We start from the raw sequence: 18,661 nt of genomic DNA on the forward strand, positions 1-18,661 counted from the left end.
CTCTTGCATTCTCAAAATATGTAGTTTGTTATCTAGAAAAATGATTATTGAAAAAAAAGTTGAAGGTGTTAGGCTGCCCATTACTAACATGCGTCAGAACTTGTTAGTTTACGTATGAAGCCATTCACATTTTACGGTGAGAGCAGTGAATATTCTGCCTGTTAGTGAGCAGCACACAGACCCTAGGAAGCCAATTAGAGCAAAGCCAAGAAAGACTACAACTGTTCTCAGCATGAATGAAACCAACTTTTCAACTCTAAGAAATTTACAGGAAGAGCAAATTTGAAGTCAATCTTTCAAGTTAGTCTAATCTACCATGCACCAAAACAAAAGGAAACAACCCCCAAAATAAAACTGCAAGTGGTTTGCATTCTTTTATGGTAATTTGTATTTTACCTTTTGAGGAATGATATCATCAGGTGTCTCAGGCTGTTTACTTGGGATCTCAGACTGAAAATAGGGTATTAAGTATAAACACATCAGAAAAAAAACAAAGAACAACACAAAAAATAAATTCTTCTTGAGGATTGTATGGAATATGGAACATGTACTTGCTCAAATAAAATGAACAGGATATCCTAAGCTGCTTGAAATAATCACTGAGCATCCTGTGACTGTTTCAATTATCAAGAGTAGTTTTAGAGTGAAACTAAAATACAGTAAAATTCTCAAGGCTACTGAACAAGACATACGTAAAAATCACACAGACATGACTTCAGCGCATGTGCCATGGTCATAAATGATTTACAGGCAACTCTTTATATGGCTTCAAAGGGAAAATATTGGACAACAGAATCTAATGCTAGCTATTATCTCCCACCTACCTCTCACTGTGCCTATCCCCCAGCTCTGTTTTGTAAGAGAAGCAGCTGGTGGAATTATATATGGTACCCCCACACCACAGAAATCACTAAATGCTTGTTGTTAAAAAAAAAAGTCCTCCCATAAAAGCCTAACATCCTACTACTTCCTTCAGTACCTGCACAGCTGTAAGCCCAGAAAGGCTGAAAGCAGAAGGCAGACTGGATCATCAGCCTCCAAATCAAAAGTTTTTCATAAAGAGTACCTTTAAAGAATTAGGCAGCTGCTTTATATTTTATTCTCAGAATAAAATCCTGATTAACAAGAAGGAAATTTCTATTGAGCTGTAGTGTGTGGCATATGCAGGTAAACACACAGAGAGCTAAAGATAGACAATAATGCACCGAAGAACTACTGCCAATTTTTCTTGCTTATCATGGTTTCTATCTGAAGATGGCTTCTACCATCTTTCCCTACAGTAAACATGAACAGGCAAAATATTTTCACAGATGTTTGCTTCCCTGAGCAAAACAAATACTAGACTACTGGGCATACTTTGAAATACCTCACATGGTTTTAGCAAACCCTCTGTTTTCTTTCAAAGCAAACTTTTAAAAGCATATCTTATATTGAAGAATAATCTTAAAAATATACATGCATGTTCTCTATCTTGATAAGTATTTGGGTTACACAAGTGTATACTATACATCAGTTAAAACTCACTGAATGGTACACGTAAGATTTGTGTGTTTCAATGTATGTAAAATTTACATAATAAAAAATTATAAACAAATATTGAACTCTACTGATATGCATGTGGAGGATTCTACAACTCATTTGAAATTCCCAAAAAATAAGACAAAATGCTGGATAGATGTGTGATAAGCCAATATAGCAAAATGGACCAATAACTACTGTCAAAACCAACACTGATATCCACTATATATCCCCAACCTGACTGTGGGCAAGGTCTGACTTGTATGCTCTTATATTTTTTCTGCAGCATATGATTCAGCGCTGATGGTTCAATAACATACGTGTTCACTGACTCAATGATGAAGTAAAATTCTTATTTTACTAAAAGTAGTAAAGCATTCAATAGCTTAGATATGTGTTATACCAATAATTTTAGTATTTCCACAGCTCTTATTTTATGTATTGTTACAATTATGTTTATATAGAAATCTCAATTTCTCAATGTCAAAATTTCTACAATAATTTTTTAGTTCCTTTACTTCAAATTTTTCTATAATGCTGGCAATAGAATTTCCTGAATGAGTTGCTTAATTTCTGAGTCCTATGACATCTATATGTCATATAAAAATGTATATGGAGGCAGCCATAACAGACTCCCTTAATTAGAAAAGGAACCTTTCAGTAAGTTTTTTACCCTTCTGCCCCGAGAAGCCCAACATTAATAGGTAGACGTTGAGGATTTTATTCTAATGATATTTGCAAGAATAATAAATTTTGTACAAGATTATTATTCTGTGAAAATAAGGGGTTTACAGATTAAAACCTGGTTTTAATGGTTAAATATTTTTTTAATTGCAAGACATGTACTCTTCCTTCCTTCCATAGGATTCAAGGTAATAAGACAACTGTTTTAAAACAACCAGATTTTATATTTTCATCATATCCAAGGCTCACATCTTAATATCTATAACTGATATTACTACTTAAATGTGGAATTATACTGTAATTTCACTTAGTTGTTTCAGTTATGAAAATATCCTCCAAGGAAAGTCATGGTGCAAAGAGGATAAATTATTTTCATGTAGAATACAGAATTTTCCACATATGCCAATTCTTCTCAGGACATAATCATTATCACTGTTGCTTTTTTAAAAAAATAGTTTTAGTTGAGAAATTTCCAAAGTTTTTGAATCTGTGGCAAATAAAACACTAAAATATGTTCTATATTCTATAAACAAACATCCAATTCAAAAATAAGAAATGAAAGTTCAAAACTTAGAATAGGTACATTATTTTTTAGACAGTTTGTAATATTATCAAGGTTTATGAAAAAACTTTAGTGACTAAAAAATCCCTTGTTTCATTTCTAACACATGAAAGATTTTAAACAAGAAAATAACTTTTTAATCATCATTGTATTCTTTCAGCTTAAGCAACAGAAGTATGAAAATTAATGTTACTTAGAAACAGTAATTATTGTTAATCAATAAGGCAAATAATCAAACCACTTGCCCTTACTCCAGATAAAGCCTACTTACCCATCAAGAGGCTTCAAAAGACATTTTTAGGTTGGCACATATCCATTACATTGCAAAAAGTATGGGCTATATTTTACAAAGATTCATGCAGGAGGACACCACATTTATAAGAGCCGATAGGCAAGAAAGATTAAGCTGTCCTCTGGGAGGCAATATTTTAATATAATACAGTTCAGGGTGGAGGTGGATTTATTATGAAGCAAATAAAGCTTAAACTTAACAGCCCTCACTTCCCACAGGCTCCCTTCAAAACCTTGGAAACAGGGCTGACCCTAGTAACTTTGTATTCATACCTTTGTACTCCTTTTCTCATAAAGCCCCCCCCACAGTTGTATAAACATCAGGCCCCATAAAATCTGGCTTTATCCCTTTTTAGTGTAAAAATTTCAGAATTAGAAAAATTCTACAGAATGAACAAGAAGCAATGGATAAAATCTAAAACTCAGGAAGAGTGAATGCTGGTAGTCAACTCAGTCAAAATTTATTAAGTTCTAGGTACTCTGCTAGCATCAGAAAGACAAAGCCTAGTATGTGGTTTCTGTGAAAGAAATTCACTATTTATAGATAATGTCACAAAACTGAGAACATCAGACAGAACCTTTTCTTTTTCAAAAATTATTCAACTTCTGAAGAATTGTCACCCTACACTCATTGCATATACTACTCCACTACTTGGTAGCTGTGACCTCAAAAGATTCCCTTAACTTTTCTAGGTTTCTACTCTTCATTTGTAAAATTGGGATGAGAATATTGACTATAGTTCAAGGGCTGCTAGAGATGTAAATAAAACTGCATCTTTAAGTATTCACTCTTCTTTTCTGATTTCACAACATAAGTCAGTGGGATATCAGTTGCTTCTAGTTTTTGGAATTTCTTTGCTGTCAATGTTGCCAGATTGCATATTCCATAAAACAAAAATGCATATTTAATGTCATGTTATAGCTACAGAAGTTTTTAAACTAGCAAAAGCAAACTACTCTTTTAGAAAACTTCATCCTAGGAGACAAACCTAGACTTGGGCATGAATTCTGCATTCTGTAACAATCCCCTCTGTCCATTTGCTCTTTCCTATTTCAAAATGTATCTCCTACCTTGGTTATCCCATTATGTAACCCATCTGGTTAAACAATAAGTTCCATATGGTACATACCTATTTCTGAGATTGTCTGTTTAGATTTTCTAGGCTGGTGAACTCCTTTGCATAGGTAAAATGCTAATGATATATTAAGGTTGTAAGTGTAAACTCTACATAGGTCATTTTGATTTTATCTGATATAGAAAATCAAATATATGTCTGTAAAGTAAATGACACTATATAGGACTGGGTACAGTAAAAAAATATGGTTATATAACTTAGAAAGTATATATATACTTCAGTGAACTATAAATAGTTATTCACATATTTAAGAAAGTATACTTATACAGGGTTTGGCAAAAACAGGTTTACAGTTGTTCATATGGAAAATAATACAATAATTATTAAGTACTAATACCAGAATAAACTGTTTCACATACTCACCAAATGTAAACCTACTTTTGCTCCACTCTGTCCTTTAGTATTCTTGAATGGATTCTCCTTAAACAAGTATCAATTCAATAAGAAATATGTTATCAAATCAGGTTTAAATTCTTAATGATTTATTTGGGGGGGAAAGATTAAAAACTAGAGAAAATAGTGCTGGTTTGCTCTGACACAAGTAGGTGCTAGTAAAAAGCTGCAAAAATATGGGTTTAATTTTCTCACAATTATAGTTCCCTGGTATTAGAAATTATGTAGCATTTTAAGTTATAGCTGTACCACATATGACATTCTTGACAACACTGAATAGCTTCCAGAACAGTAGACTTTAGGGAGCTATCTTGAAAAATTAGAAGTGACTATATATTAGCAGGTCTACAACCTACACTGGAAGTAGCATCAGGACAGAGGTGGAATCAGTGAGTACAAGTAAATGAAGCTAGGGCTTTGGCAGAAGAAAAAAAATTGGAACAATGCAAATTGCCTCACATTAGATGATCTGAGCTACTTATTAAAAGACCCATGTTTCAAGTCTCCTTTATAAATCTTAGTTTTGAAATGAAGTTTTTAATAAAATATAATAAAATATTACACTGGGCAAGTGGTTGAACTTTATCTCTCAGGTTTCTATTAACCAAATACCCAAGAATAACCATCCCAATATGTTCTTCAGTGGATGATTCTTTGTAGTGATATGAGTTCCTAACTGGGAATAGGAGTTGCACTAGATTTATTTAGAATACTTTGTTTTAGAGCCAGCTAAAAACTAGGGCTGAAACAAAATATGAAAAATATCCCCTAGTAACGTTCTGTCCAGGGATAGTTAAGCATAGGGTGTGGTCAAGTTCTTGGGGAAGGGGAGAATCTTAAAATATGTTTTTCCAGACTTATCTTTTTGAAAAGTCAGATTTTTTTGAAATTTTAAATGACTAAAGGAAAACATGAAAGCCTTATTTTTATCAATAAAAAATATGGATTTTAAAAAGAAACCATGAGACACTAAAGTCAGGACACTCTCTGGAGCAGCCCTGTCCATGACAGTAGCCACTCTGAACAGAGGGTGCAGTTAAGAAGGAAATACACAGACAAGGTACAAAAAAGTAAAATGCCCCATAAATGATGTTTTCATAATTCATCACACACTGACAGGACAGAATTAGGAGACTGGATGGAATTACCTGTGACATCTCCTTCCAATTCCCAAAGCTGTGATTCTATGACAAAAGTGAATTCTAAGGAGGGAGCCACTATTCATTTTGTAGGCAAAGGATTATTTTTGGACACTGACGAGCTGAATTGCTATTTAGAACTGCTATGATGATTCTCACAATTAAATTCAGTAGATGTTAGAGTCCTGTGTTTTCTCTTCTTAAATTTGTAGTGACTTTATTGGGAAAGACAGTGTTTTCTCATATGTAAATACATGACTCCTGTATCATTATCAGCTTACACAAATGTTTTTTTGTGAAAAATACTAAATGAAGGTTTGGGAAGGGTAATTTGTCTGTATAACAAGGAACTTGGGCAAATACTGTCTTTTAAACTCATGGAGTTGGTGATGAAGCTTCTTAACATAACTGTAAAGATCTGTATGTTCAGACTATTGTTTATTAGCTGCTCTTGACATTTTGTCCAAGAATATTGCTTAGTACCAATATTCATTTTATTCACTTAAAAATCCCTCATGTAGTGATCATTTTATGCCAGGCACTATTCTAAGTACTTTACTAATTTTAACTAACTCAATCCTCCTTTCTAACAGCTTTTGAGACGAAACCCTTATTTTCTCCCCATTAGGCATAAGGAAACAGAAACCGGAAGAAGCTGAATGACCTGTACTAAGTCACCTGGCAGGTAGATGGACAGAGGAAGGTTTTAAATCCAGGCAGTCTGGCTGCAGACTCTGTGATCTAAACCACTCCACTATGATGTCTCCTTCTTTCACTGCTGCATCTTTTATTCCACTGCCACCACCCTGATGTTATCAATTTAACATAATATATTGAATTTTCAAAATTCGATATTTTAGGTAATTGACCTAATAAGGAAAGATGCTTACAAAAAAGAAAAAATAACTTGAAAGCACGATTACAAACATTTAATTCTGCATACTCACCGCCACATTTGTCTCTTGCTCCGTTTCTGGCATGTAAGGGTAATGGTTATAAAACATATCATTTCGCACCATTTTCTTCCTCATCCTGCAGGGCCCTTCTGTCATCTCCAACATCCATTTGTCTAGATGGGAACCAATGGGGGGCCCCCACAACCCTCGCTCCCGCAACAGCTCATACTCAATTTGGCACCACTCTTCTGTCACGTACTTCAAGGCATTTTGCTGACGCTAGGAGGAAAGGGTCCAGGTTGGTTTTTGAGTAAAAGCAGGAGTAATAATTAAAAGTCTACAAACACCTTAAAACCAAGTTAATATCTGTAAAACCAATCCTTATCATTTATACTTGTTCATGGTTAAAGCACACCAATTTTGTGAAAAGGGGGGGTTTTGTGGTTGTACAAGGTGATTGTTTTAGCACCAAGTAAACGACCAGGCGTGTACGGGGTCGGACGTGAGTGCAGCTGAACAGCAAGTTGAAGGAACTCAGTGACCAGTGCACAGGGAGATGGCAATATTACCTATGAACATATGCTGAAATGGTTAGTCCAGTGTGAGTAACTAAAAAAACATGGCAATTTAAGGATGAGTCCATTCCCACCCCAAAACTGCAAAGCAGTTACCAGAATAGGAGAAAATCTAGGAAATCAGATTTAAAAAAAAGTATTGCCAATACACTAGATTACTGACAAGCTTTGTATCATTTCCAAAGATTTTAGGTAAAGAATATAAACATGCAGCTCTGACAGGGAACTTCACCTAAAATTTTTTAACAGTAGATGGTTATAACTTATTTAATGATTTGTTCAATATATATATATACAACCTAAGTCTAAGGATAAAGATCTCTTTATACAACCAATAGTAAAGCTTACTGAATGAATAATCATGAAATTATAAGACAACATAGTAGTACTTATGCATTCGGGTTGGGTAGTGGAATTCCCTATAATAATTAATTTAATGTTATGACCATAAAATGTTAGCACTTTATCATTCAGAAATCTTTAATAGACCCCACAAACAGTTGTATTGGAAATAAAATATTTAGGATTAAGTTGCATACTAATAATCAATTCACCAACAAGCTTTCACTGAGTTTATTTTTTACTGACATTATCACCAAGTCCCTGCAATAAAAAAACTTTATTTTTAGTACTTTAAGTTTTTAGAATTTTAAGAGATTTCTCAGTAACTTTGATGCATATTTTCACAATCTCCTTGATAAGTCTGAAAGACAGGGATCTGTATTTTATTTTACTATTTATTGGAACAATGCTGTATGTCACTCTTGAATGTCAACAGGATCCAGCTGTGCTGATTTCAAATTTGCTGATTTTTTTAATGCAGTTTGCCTTTAGGAAATTCAGAATTTGTTTCTTAAAACCAATAGCCACAGTAGCTATTGGCAGGGGTAATTAAAATCATCTAACAATGAATGCAGTTCCACAGCTTATCCTTCAAATGGGTAGGAAAGTATCAGGAGAAACAGAGTCCTAATCCACTCAAGCAATGCAAAACAAAACATTATTGTGATTCTTAATTCTTACCTCCTGATATTCCTTATACTGCGTGTCCACTAAGTCACGAACAACAGCGATATGTGTAAACATCCACTGAGAAATCTCCTAATGATGGATGGAAAGAGAAGTTTAATAACACATGTATTTCCTGGAAGAAAAAATAAGTTAACTGACCTTGAAATTAACGCTGAACAATTAGTTAAAAATTCTGTGAAAGGCACCACTACAAATAAACACAAAAAACTCTGGAAGATTACTTACATGATGAAACTAATGGAGAATGTGTGCTGAACACAAAAACTCACACTCTGTCCCCATCTCAATGCCCCTTCAAGGACATGCTTGCTGCCCAGCCTGCAGGAATGCTGTCAGTACCTTCAGGGATCATCTCAGCTGCAGAGAGCTGCGGGCCACCCCATATCCGATGATTGCTTGATTTGGGGGTAAACAGTATCAGCCATTTCAGCTCAGTCCAGATCAAATAGGTCTGACCATGTTGACACCTAAAGCTCTATTTAGGGTGGCTGAGGCTGCCGTGGACCTGCAGTGTAGCTTGACACTTCCCCATGACCAACCCTGCTTCCATCTTCCACACGTAATGACCACAAGGGCACCCCTAATCAACTCCTGCACACCAGACTGTCTCAGAGTGTGCTTCCCGGAAAACTCAGGCTGACACATGGAGTGACAGATACATACTGTTTCTCTCAGGCCCTTTCCCACTAAGACTCCGGGATGGTAAAGGAAGTATGATGAGGAAGAAATTAACACTGAAGTAGATGAGTTAAAAAAAATCAGTCAGAGGTATACACAATTAGATTCCTTTTTGAAAAGCCATTTTGTTCTGCCACTGCTTTAAATGATAATTATCAGTAACAAATTTAGCGCAAGTTTGTAAAAATTATCGATAGTCTGATCATGTATCAATATCTGAATCTCATGTTATATCCATTTATAAAAGGGATGTAAATCCACAACACACATCATGCAATTTTTTCATAATAATATGGGAGAAGTTCCCACAATTATTTTTCTTTTAAAGCAAAAATGTGGAAAAGTTCATTTCAAATCATTTGCTTGTATATGTTAAGTGTGTTCTAAACAATGTACCTGGGTGGAAAGACTGTGTTTACTGAGACCACTTTCTTTCCGGTTCCTTCTTGATCCTGTCAACTTGGAAAGACCAAAGCCACTGCTGACGCGGGACAGCTTGGATTGGGTGGTGGGGATTAAAGCTTCTCCTCGACTTATGCATTTCTTTTCATGGGCTATGAAAGTAAAATTAGATTATTTTACAATTTATCCATGTATTTATTAGTTTTATTTTTAATTCTTTTGTATCATGGTGACAAACTACAATTCTGTAGTAATCAAAAGCAGTTTATAGCACAGACACAGACAGTCTCTTAGCTATTATACATTTACTTAGCTATTATATATTTACTTATTGGTGATCTTGGATAAGGATAGCTGCTTGACAATTATTATAGCAGTTGAATTTGCACTTGGTTGCAACTTAGCTCTCCAATAATATGCAAATTTAATGAAATCAGTTTCTGTATTCATAACAATTCACAGTCCCCTGACTAAAATCTTTGGTGCTGGGTATGCTTTGGAATTTAGAATGGTTTGAATTTTAATAAGACAATATGGTACACTCCTAAATATTACATAATACTACCACAGGGTCTAAAGTGGTGAACCATAATTTAACATGTTAACATTTCTTGGAATATTCATACCAAGTAGAATAAATAAATATAGGTGAATTTTTGCTACTAAGTGAATTCTGGGACCAAAATAATGAAAAAATTGAGTTTTCAGGGTTTTTTGAACTTGAGAATTAAAGATGGGGAACTGTAGACTTTATAGCCAAGATGGTGAGCATACTAAAGCTGCACAAGCAGTGTATTCTTTTCCAAACTCATAGATGCCTAATATATAACACACCTTAGATTAAAAAAAAATCTAAGAAAAACCCTGTCTTGGTATAACCACTCTACAATGGATTATATTGTATTGACTTTTACTTCTGCTGTCAAAATAGCCTTTCAGAAAGTTTTCATTACAAATCCAAAGTGCACCCATATATAACAGCCATGTGTAAATTTCTTGGTCATGAGATCTCTGTAGACTTTCTCACCCAAATGATTCTGCCAGCACTTCAAACCAGCCTCTTCAATGAGTGGCCTTGCCATAGCTATATCCACATGGCCCCTTTCATTCACAGGTAGAGTGACTTTGAAAAGCTCCTCCAAGGCTTGTTTCTTACTATGTATCAATTCAGTCCAAACTCGGTTGACAGCTTTTATGAGAAGCTGACGCCCTAAGAAGTGAAAAAAAAAAAAAAAAGCAACTGATCAAAAACACAATATAAAGTTAGTATTTTTCTTCATGAATTTCATCTAAGAATTTAAAGTATAGTACTTGTTAAAAAAAAAAGAAAGAAAATGCTTCATATCCTATCCAGATGAGTAAAAGGGATTATTCAGGAACCAAAAATGTGGTTGGCTATTTGGACAACTAAAAAAACCCAAAAAACAAAAAAATTTTATGTTCATGCAAAAGACTGTATTTTTATTTATAAAATTGGAAATTATATTCATATTTCATTATCTAGCTTCTTTTATATAAAGAAAAAACATATCCCTCATTAAAAATTTTTAGACCTCAATATTTAAGCTCAAAACTAAGTTGTTCTTTTTTTTAATTTACTTTTTTTTCTGTTTCATGAAGAAATATAATTAAAAGGGTAAAAGGCTTTAAGCTGAAGGTTCGTAATGCACTAATTCATAACAGTGTATTAGCATTATGATTAAAATAAAATACCTAATGAAACCACAGAAATATTTCATTCTCACCCTTCTCATTATATGTATGGGGAGTTAGTTCTGAAACCTTGGTGAGGGTGCAGCACAGAGTGGCTATCGCAAGTGAACACTGCTTAGGAAGCTGTTCAATGGGAGTTTTTTTTTTTAAGTTGTTCTTGAATATTTTCCAAAAAGAAATAAATATTTTTTAAAAAGTTTTTACTAGTAAATTCTCTCTTGCTTTGGACTCCTTGCTAATTTTACCCCTGCTCTAGACCAGTCAATCTTCAGCAAGCATCAGGGTCAGCTGGAGGTCTGACTCAGTAGTTCCGAGTGAGGTCAGAGTCTGCTTTTCTAACAAGTTCCCAAGTGATGCTGATGTTGCTAGTCTGAGAACCTTGCTTTGAGTACCAATGTTCTTAATTGTTAATTCTTTGAGGGGTACAGGGGATGGGGTGAAAATAATCACTGTGTCCTCAGTGTCTGGGGTTCAAGAACTTTTTGTGAAAGAAGACAGAATAAGTTAATGCTTAAATGATTGAAAGAATGAGTGCTGGACTGCCAAAGCATAAAATCATATGCAAAACTACCACACTGTATTGCTGCAAAGACAAATACAACTGTAATTATCTCATCTGTTTTACTAAACAATGTGGTAATAAGAAATCAACCCACCCAAAGACTTTCATGCATAATACAAAATCAGCAGAAAACTAAATAAAAAATAAAGAGAGAATAAAAATAAAAATGATAGTACTGACAACCTGTCTCAGGCAACATTTACCTCTAATGTAATATGACTAACTCTACCAATAGGCAGCTCTCTTCAGGGTAAGTGCCAAGTTAGCATCTGCACTATTAATTGTGCAAATGTGAATATCATTAAGTCTCCCAATGTTACTACAAAATGTTGAGGTATAGCAAGATCAGTGGTTAGTGGTTTTACCACCTTGGCACAGGACACACACAGCCACATGATGGTATATGTTGGTGGGCATATCAGTCTATGTACAGGTATGTTCTACTGGGAGACTGGATGTCCATGTTGTTAATTAATGAGTGAGAAGGAAAGGGGAAAAAAGTTGAGGTACTAACCTTCACTAATATCTTGGTTGTACCCACCATCTGGTTCAATGTCGGAGGGGATCATAATGTGCCATGTAGTCATGCGGGCTTCTGCTTCCAGTCCAAATCCATCCACGTTGCTGAAAAATTAGTCAGTTTAAACTGTATGAAGAAAATAATGGTAGCTAAAAAACTCTAATAACTATTCTTTGCAGATATAAGGCTGGCTCCCTTACAAAGCTCCATAATTGACATACACTCAGCAGATGCACAAAATGTCCAGTTTTTAATAAAAATGCCATTTTTAAGGGGTGTGCTCACAAATCCACTTGACTAAAAGTAACTAAACTATAGCATCAAGATGAACACCCTAATATTCAAGATGCTTTTTGACGAACATTTTTACCTAAAAATTACAAAAAGTTCATTTAAGAACGTTCTCCTCCTAGGCCTGTGCATCCTGCCCCCTCTCCAGTCTCCTATTGCAGCACTCTTTGCTCCAGCAGCAGTGAAGTACTTGCAGTTTCCCAAACATGCCACATACTTCCTTCCCTCTGGGCAATCACATAGATGGCTCTTTCTTTCTACATCGCTCTTCCTTGACCTCCTAAGAGGGTTAACCACCTCCTTGACCATTTTCAAGATGCAACTCAGCAGGTGCTTCTTCCAGGTTAGGGACACCTGTTGCAGGCTCCCAAAGCACCTTGCTTCTAGCTTCTAGCAGAGCACTCAGCACACCTGACTGGGCTTGCTTAGTTAACTGCCCTACCCTTGAAGACTGCATGCTCCGAAACCCTGACACAGGGTCCCTCTTGATCACATCCTGGTCACTAATTCAATGCCTAGACACCAGCAGACACTAAAGAAGTATCTGTCAAAACAATCAATGGAAAAATACTAATTTCATTCATTTAGTATATGCCATTGTGTTTATTCATTGCATTCTTTTCCTTTTAATCCTCTTAACTTCTAACAATGTGTACGTTATTTACTTTAAAAGCAAACTTACTTTTTAAAATTATAAATGTGACATATGGTGACTAATGAAAAACTTAGAGATACAGAAAATTAAAGGAAAATACACATTTCATTGCAAAAATGCAACACTAGTCTTACTTTTTGCATGAAGGTTTAAATAAAACTGAGATTAATGGAAAAAGAAATGTTGCTATTGATAAAAATAAAACAAAAAGTTCTGGTGAAGTAACATCAAAGACAAATTCAAGGTCACGAACTGAAACTAAAGGAATTACCTTCCAACATGAAGATTAATAAGGCAGTGAGCTAGACAGCTGATGAATTCTTGATCATGGTTCCCAGGTCCCAGGATCAAGTTCCTGTTTACAGTCAGGACCCTGAGTGAATCAAGGAGAGCTACTTGCTGTGGGACAGTTTTGTGTGCCCGTGAAAACTGGTACAAGATGGTCCTATTGAGGCAGTGATAAACAGCATCCAGTGACAATCCCTGTGATCTTCTCTTTGACTAAAGGTATGAAAGATATTTTATTCAGTAAAATGGCCAAACACAAAAGATCTGCTTATCATTCACACGTGAATGAGGTGTGAATTAGGGTGAATAATCTACTAAAAATTACTGAGAAAAATTACCTAAAATTTTTAGTAAAAAACTTTGGATATTCCAGTTTCATCCCCTTACTTGAGAGCTTTTCTCTTTAGCTTAAATATAAATTTAACTCTTAAAAGAATTCTTAGGTGACACACAAAAAAACCTATGTACCACATGCTAATAAAACATGATAATAGTATTGCCCACTTTCTAAATTAAGTATTGAATAATATTAATCACTCTTGCCAAACCAGGCCAATATTCTTTAGTCAAAGCTACCACCAACACACATTAAAATGACATCTTTAAAGGAACAAGAACCACAATGGACTTTGTAAAGATTCCATTACAAGAGAAGATTCCTTTGACATCAACTCTTTCATGCTGTTAGCCTTTATACACTGATGTATCATTCGGTAAAAAACTTACCAAATTTTATTCACTTAAATTACTTAAATTAAAAGGAAGCTAGCTATGTGGGCAGCAAACAGCATTACCTGTGGGGAGATGATGAGAGCCCACAGCTTGAGAAAACCAGACACTGTCACAAAGGACACACTGGTGCCAGGTATGGTTAAGGGCAAAAGGGTTACAGGTCTACCGTTTTTACTCACTTTTAATAAGCTGAGTTTTTTTTGTTAAATGTTAACATTCATTATCTTATTAGTTTTTCAATCAGGAAACATGTAATCTATAAGTAATAGTGACAATCGATTACCTGTGCAATTAGTTGAATTATAAAATCTATGAGAAGTTTAGATTCTTTGTTGAACATGCCTTGCCAAAGCTTGTCCACCACACGTTGTGTGAAGTAAAACACATTGTTCACCAATACCTGGTAGCTTCCTCCACTGGTAATAGGTAGAGATGCATCTTCCCCTAAATTCCAACAGAAAAAGGATGCCTAAGAAAATTGGTATCTACCAGCATAAGACCAGATCCTCAAACAAATCAGGCTAAGGCAAAATGAGTACATCTACTACACTGAGAAGTACATTTCTTATGTACTACTCTCATAAATGATGTTCATGGCTAGAAAGCATGATAAATGTTGGATGAATAATGTCTGCAGGATAAAAGTGTTATAGATTGAGACAGTGAAGTCTATTGCCTTAAGACAGTCTATGATAAGCAAACAGTCCTTCAACTTAAACTGTGAGTGACAGATGATCTTCATTTCAGAGAAAAGTTAAGGCAGTTTATTAGCTGTAAATTGACTTTGTAAACTAATAAAGGGTAAAACAAACCATTAAACACAACCCTCGATTTTGCAGTAAGTCTTCAATAGTGATGAAGCAATGTAGGCAGAAAAGAGGCTCAGATTTGTGAATAATCAAGTGTAATTAGTGTGGTGGTCCAAGGGCTGCCTTTCACCCCCCTCCATGTCTGCCACAAGCAATGTCTCTTTTGTAAAGCTATCACAGCTTCTTCAGGTTCTTGCTAGTACACACTGCTTCTACTGCTTCAGGACTAATTCTTCAAGCTTCTCTCCCTTACCAGAATGCCCCCTCTAAGCCCATTGATTCTAGAAATTCTAGAGCCTCTGATAAGTCCTCTGATTATTCCTACCACACTCTAAATTACCACATTATGCAAAACTCTTCATTTTGTGTCTTGACGTAGTGAAATAAAACTACATAAATAGTATCGCAAGTGATAAAAACAAAGGTTGACTTCACACAATGATTTGAAAGTTGCATGTTACGTCAATACTAAAGATTTCTTGGCAAATTACTTTGCAAAAGACTAGTAATTTAATAACATGGAGGTTCTATGATTAATATTATTACCAGGAACTCAAGTAACAAATACACTAAATTGTTACTTTTCCTTCTTTAAATTTAATCCTTATTTTACATATAAATATTAGCTCCACTGTAAATGTACAGATTTTATACTTTTATTGTAACTTGATAGAGACATTCAGAAAAAAATTAATGTGTTTTCAATTTATGTCCTGGAAGCCATCCTGAAGAATTACATATACATACTTATGACTCAACAATTCCATTCACAGATATATACTCAACAGATATTTATAAATGTTGTACATACAGAGTGGGGAAATATAGGTTTACAGTTGTTCATATGGAAAAGAACACAATGATTAATAAATAATAACACGAGCTTAAAGTGTTCCACACACTCACAACTGTAAAGCTATTTTTGTCTTGCCCTGTAGATGTAACCCATATGAACAAGAATGTTTACAGCAGCTTTATGTTTAATTGTCTCAAGCTGGAAACTATCCAATATCTATCAATAGTAAAATGGATATATATTTACTATTTATAGCAATGAACTCTTGCCATGTGCAACATGAATAAATCCAATGGATACAACATTGAGTGTAAAAAGCTAAACTAAAAAGGATACATACTTTGTGATTCCATTTATACAAAGTTCAAAAGCAGGCAAAAATGAAACCTGTTTTAGAAGTTGGGACAATATAGTGAGTTGTAACTGGATCAGGGAGAAAGGGAGTTTCTGAGGGTACTGGTAACACATTCCTGAGAGGTTTTATATAGGTATGTTGTCTGGGTGATAATTCATGGAACTCTACCTTTTATAAGCATTATAATGAAAAAGTTAATCTAAAGTCTAAATGAATGAATGAATGAGTCTATGAATGTCTAATATTTTAGACATTCATAAAAATTTAACAGTTCATGTAATACTGTTTTTTTAAAGATTTTTATTTATTTATTTTTAGAGAGGGAAGGGAGGGAGAAAGAGAGAGAGAGAGAAACATCAATATGCAGTTGCTGGGGGTCATGGCCTGCAACCCTGGCATGTGCCCTGACTGGGAATCGAACCTGCGATACTTTGGTTCGCAGCCCGCGCTCAATCTACTGAGCTGTGCCAGCCAGGGCCATAATACTGTTTTTAAAACATTTTTTTCTCCTTGTCCTCTTCCTGCCACCTGGGAGTGCACAGGTGTGTGGACAACCATCTTAAGTACTTCCTATTGTTGACCTTTATCCCAGACTCAAAGGAAAGAGCTGGATGGGCCTTTTCTTCATTATAGAAAAATATCAATGAGAGTTGAAAATGCACAGAAAATAGATAAACTTAAAAAGGAGGTACACTTGGGGTTTAGAGAGAGAAAGAAAGTGGTTATAAATACTTTTAAAGTGAAAATACAACATACCCAATAACACATCAGCTGCAAGCAAATGGTCCATCACACTATCCAAAATGTAAGTCTGAAATTCTTTTTGCTGAGTTCTTGTAGATCTTTCAGGGGAAGCCTAATCAATTAAGTGTAGAATTAGAAACAGAACCAACTAAATAAAGATAAGGGCTCAACCATAATTATATTACTAAAATGTAACAAAGGATTAAAAATCTTACTGATTAATAACACAACATAAATATTCTTAATCCCTTTCTCTTATATTTCTGACCATAGAATAAAAAATAAAATGAAGCAAAGATGAAACATCATCTTCTTTTGAATCAGTTCTTCCAAAAGTAGCATTCTAAATATTACAAATATAGAATATCTGATAGTCTATTATATCTTACTTTATTTTTAAAGAATAAGCTATCACTAAAGAGTTTTTCTTTGAAGATTTTATTTATTTATTTTTAGAGAGAGGAGAAGGGAAGGAGAAAGAGGGAGAGAAACATCGAAGTGTGGTTGCCTCTCATGCACCCCATACAGGGGACCTGGCCCGCAACCCAGGCATTTGCCCTGACTAGGAATCAAACTGGCAACCCTTTGGTTTTCAGGCTGGTGCTCAATCTACTGAGCCACACCAGCCAGGGCTCCATTTTAGAAATAAGGTAATTGAAGCTTCTAAAGGTTAAGTCACTTGGTCAAGCCACAAATAGGATTTCAAACCTCAGTTTCTTTGATGTCAAAATCCATGGCCTCCCCTGCAGTACCATACTCTTTTAAGTCTACTAAAAAAAATCTCCATTTTAAAGTTAACCAATACACAAGGGCAACCGTGCTACAATCTGCTCACAAGTTTTAGATAAATCTGCCTGGTCTGCCTGACAACCAGGATGAGTTCAGAGCAGAATGAAGATGTGGTAAACACTATGATCTGCTCCGGCCTCTGGCTGTTAGACCTGTCTTCCTTGTGAAAACAGTGAAGCCAGTCAACATTAGTCCGCGAAGAATCAAAGCCTCCTTTCTGAGGCCTGGAATACTATGCAGAACCTTCCTGTACACAGTCCAACAGCCCATGGGTGTCATCTGCCCACGGGAGAGCACTTTGGCTCTTGGAGGAAGGGTCTTTGATATTCTGGTTCCGTAAGGGGCTGAAGCCTTGAAAAAAGAGGGTGTTGAGCTTTTTCATTCTGATTTCAATATTGCAAACTCCTCAGGCTATAGAAACTTGCTTATCGTATCAGATAGGACACCCCAACTTGGCCCCCTTAGTTTATCTTTCCTTCGAATACTTTGTGATCTGTTTTTATGCACCTTCCTTCTGCTGCCATGGTGGTGTTCACATGCAGCAAATCCATTTGACCCTCCATAAGATGCCTGGTGGTGACAGCAGAGGATGATGATGAATGGAAGCTGGGAGAAGACTCCCTGAAACCCTTACAATAAGCTAACACCAGCCACTTGATTGTGTATGTCTTATATGCCAGGCACTGTATTAGAGCTCTTACATGTATCACCTCATTTCATTCTCCCAACAGTCATTAGAGACAGGTTCTATTTTTATGCCTTTTAATGATCGGCAAACAGTAAGGGGTGAAGAGAACTGATGTTGGCCAAGGTCACACAGCTATAATCAGCACACATTCAATTTCTCAAAATAGTTTTTGCTGGGTGATTTAGACATATTTAACTTTCATAACAATCATGCAGAGAAGATGGCATATAGTATCATTTCCCAGAGAATGAGTTTAGCTCAGTGAGATTAAAACACTCACATAACAAACAGGGCCAGAATTCAGACCAGTCATTTCTCACTCCAAAACCCATGCTTTTTCCATTACACACACCGCCTCTGAACTTTATTGTTATTTTCATTCTGCATAGAATGCTTCAAATACTTACCTGATG

General features: G+C 35.4%; 1 protein-coding gene across 8 annotated transcripts in view; it reads right to left on the reverse strand.

Annotated features, from left to right (window-relative positions):
* WDFY3 (WD repeat and FYVE domain containing 3) overlaps window positions 1-18,661 on the reverse strand; it is a 271,299-nt gene that overhangs the window by 55,759 nt on the left and 196,879 nt on the right. For 6 of the 8 annotated variants that reach the window (XM_045820298.1, XM_045820300.1, XM_045820297.1 and 3 more), the window contains 9 exons: window positions 16,784-16,883; window positions 14,351-14,511; window positions 13,319-13,548; window positions 12,096-12,205; window positions 10,334-10,516; window positions 9,301-9,458; window positions 8,218-8,295; window positions 6,671-6,898; window positions 397-450 (listed from right to left, as the gene is read on the reverse strand). In XM_045820298.1, coding sequence (XP_045676254.1) covers window positions 397-450; window positions 6,671-6,898; window positions 8,218-8,295; window positions 9,301-9,458; window positions 10,334-10,516; window positions 12,096-12,205; window positions 13,319-13,548; window positions 14,351-14,511; window positions 16,784-16,883 — 1,302 coding nt within the window. The remainder of the gene's footprint in view (window positions 1-396; window positions 451-6,670; window positions 6,899-8,217; window positions 8,296-9,300; window positions 9,459-10,333; window positions 10,517-12,095; window positions 12,206-13,318; window positions 13,549-14,350; window positions 14,512-16,783; window positions 16,884-18,661) is intronic. The other 2 variants (XM_045820302.1, XM_045820299.1) reach the window with 1 other exon arrangement.

The sequence above is a fragment of the Phyllostomus hastatus genome, unplaced genomic scaffold (genome assembly GCF_019186645.2).
Source record: "Phyllostomus hastatus isolate PE091 unplaced genomic scaffold, TTU_PhHast_1.1 phas_scaffold_39, whole genome shotgun sequence".
NCBI classification, from domain to species: domain Eukaryota; kingdom Metazoa; phylum Chordata; class Mammalia; order Chiroptera; family Phyllostomidae; genus Phyllostomus; species Phyllostomus hastatus.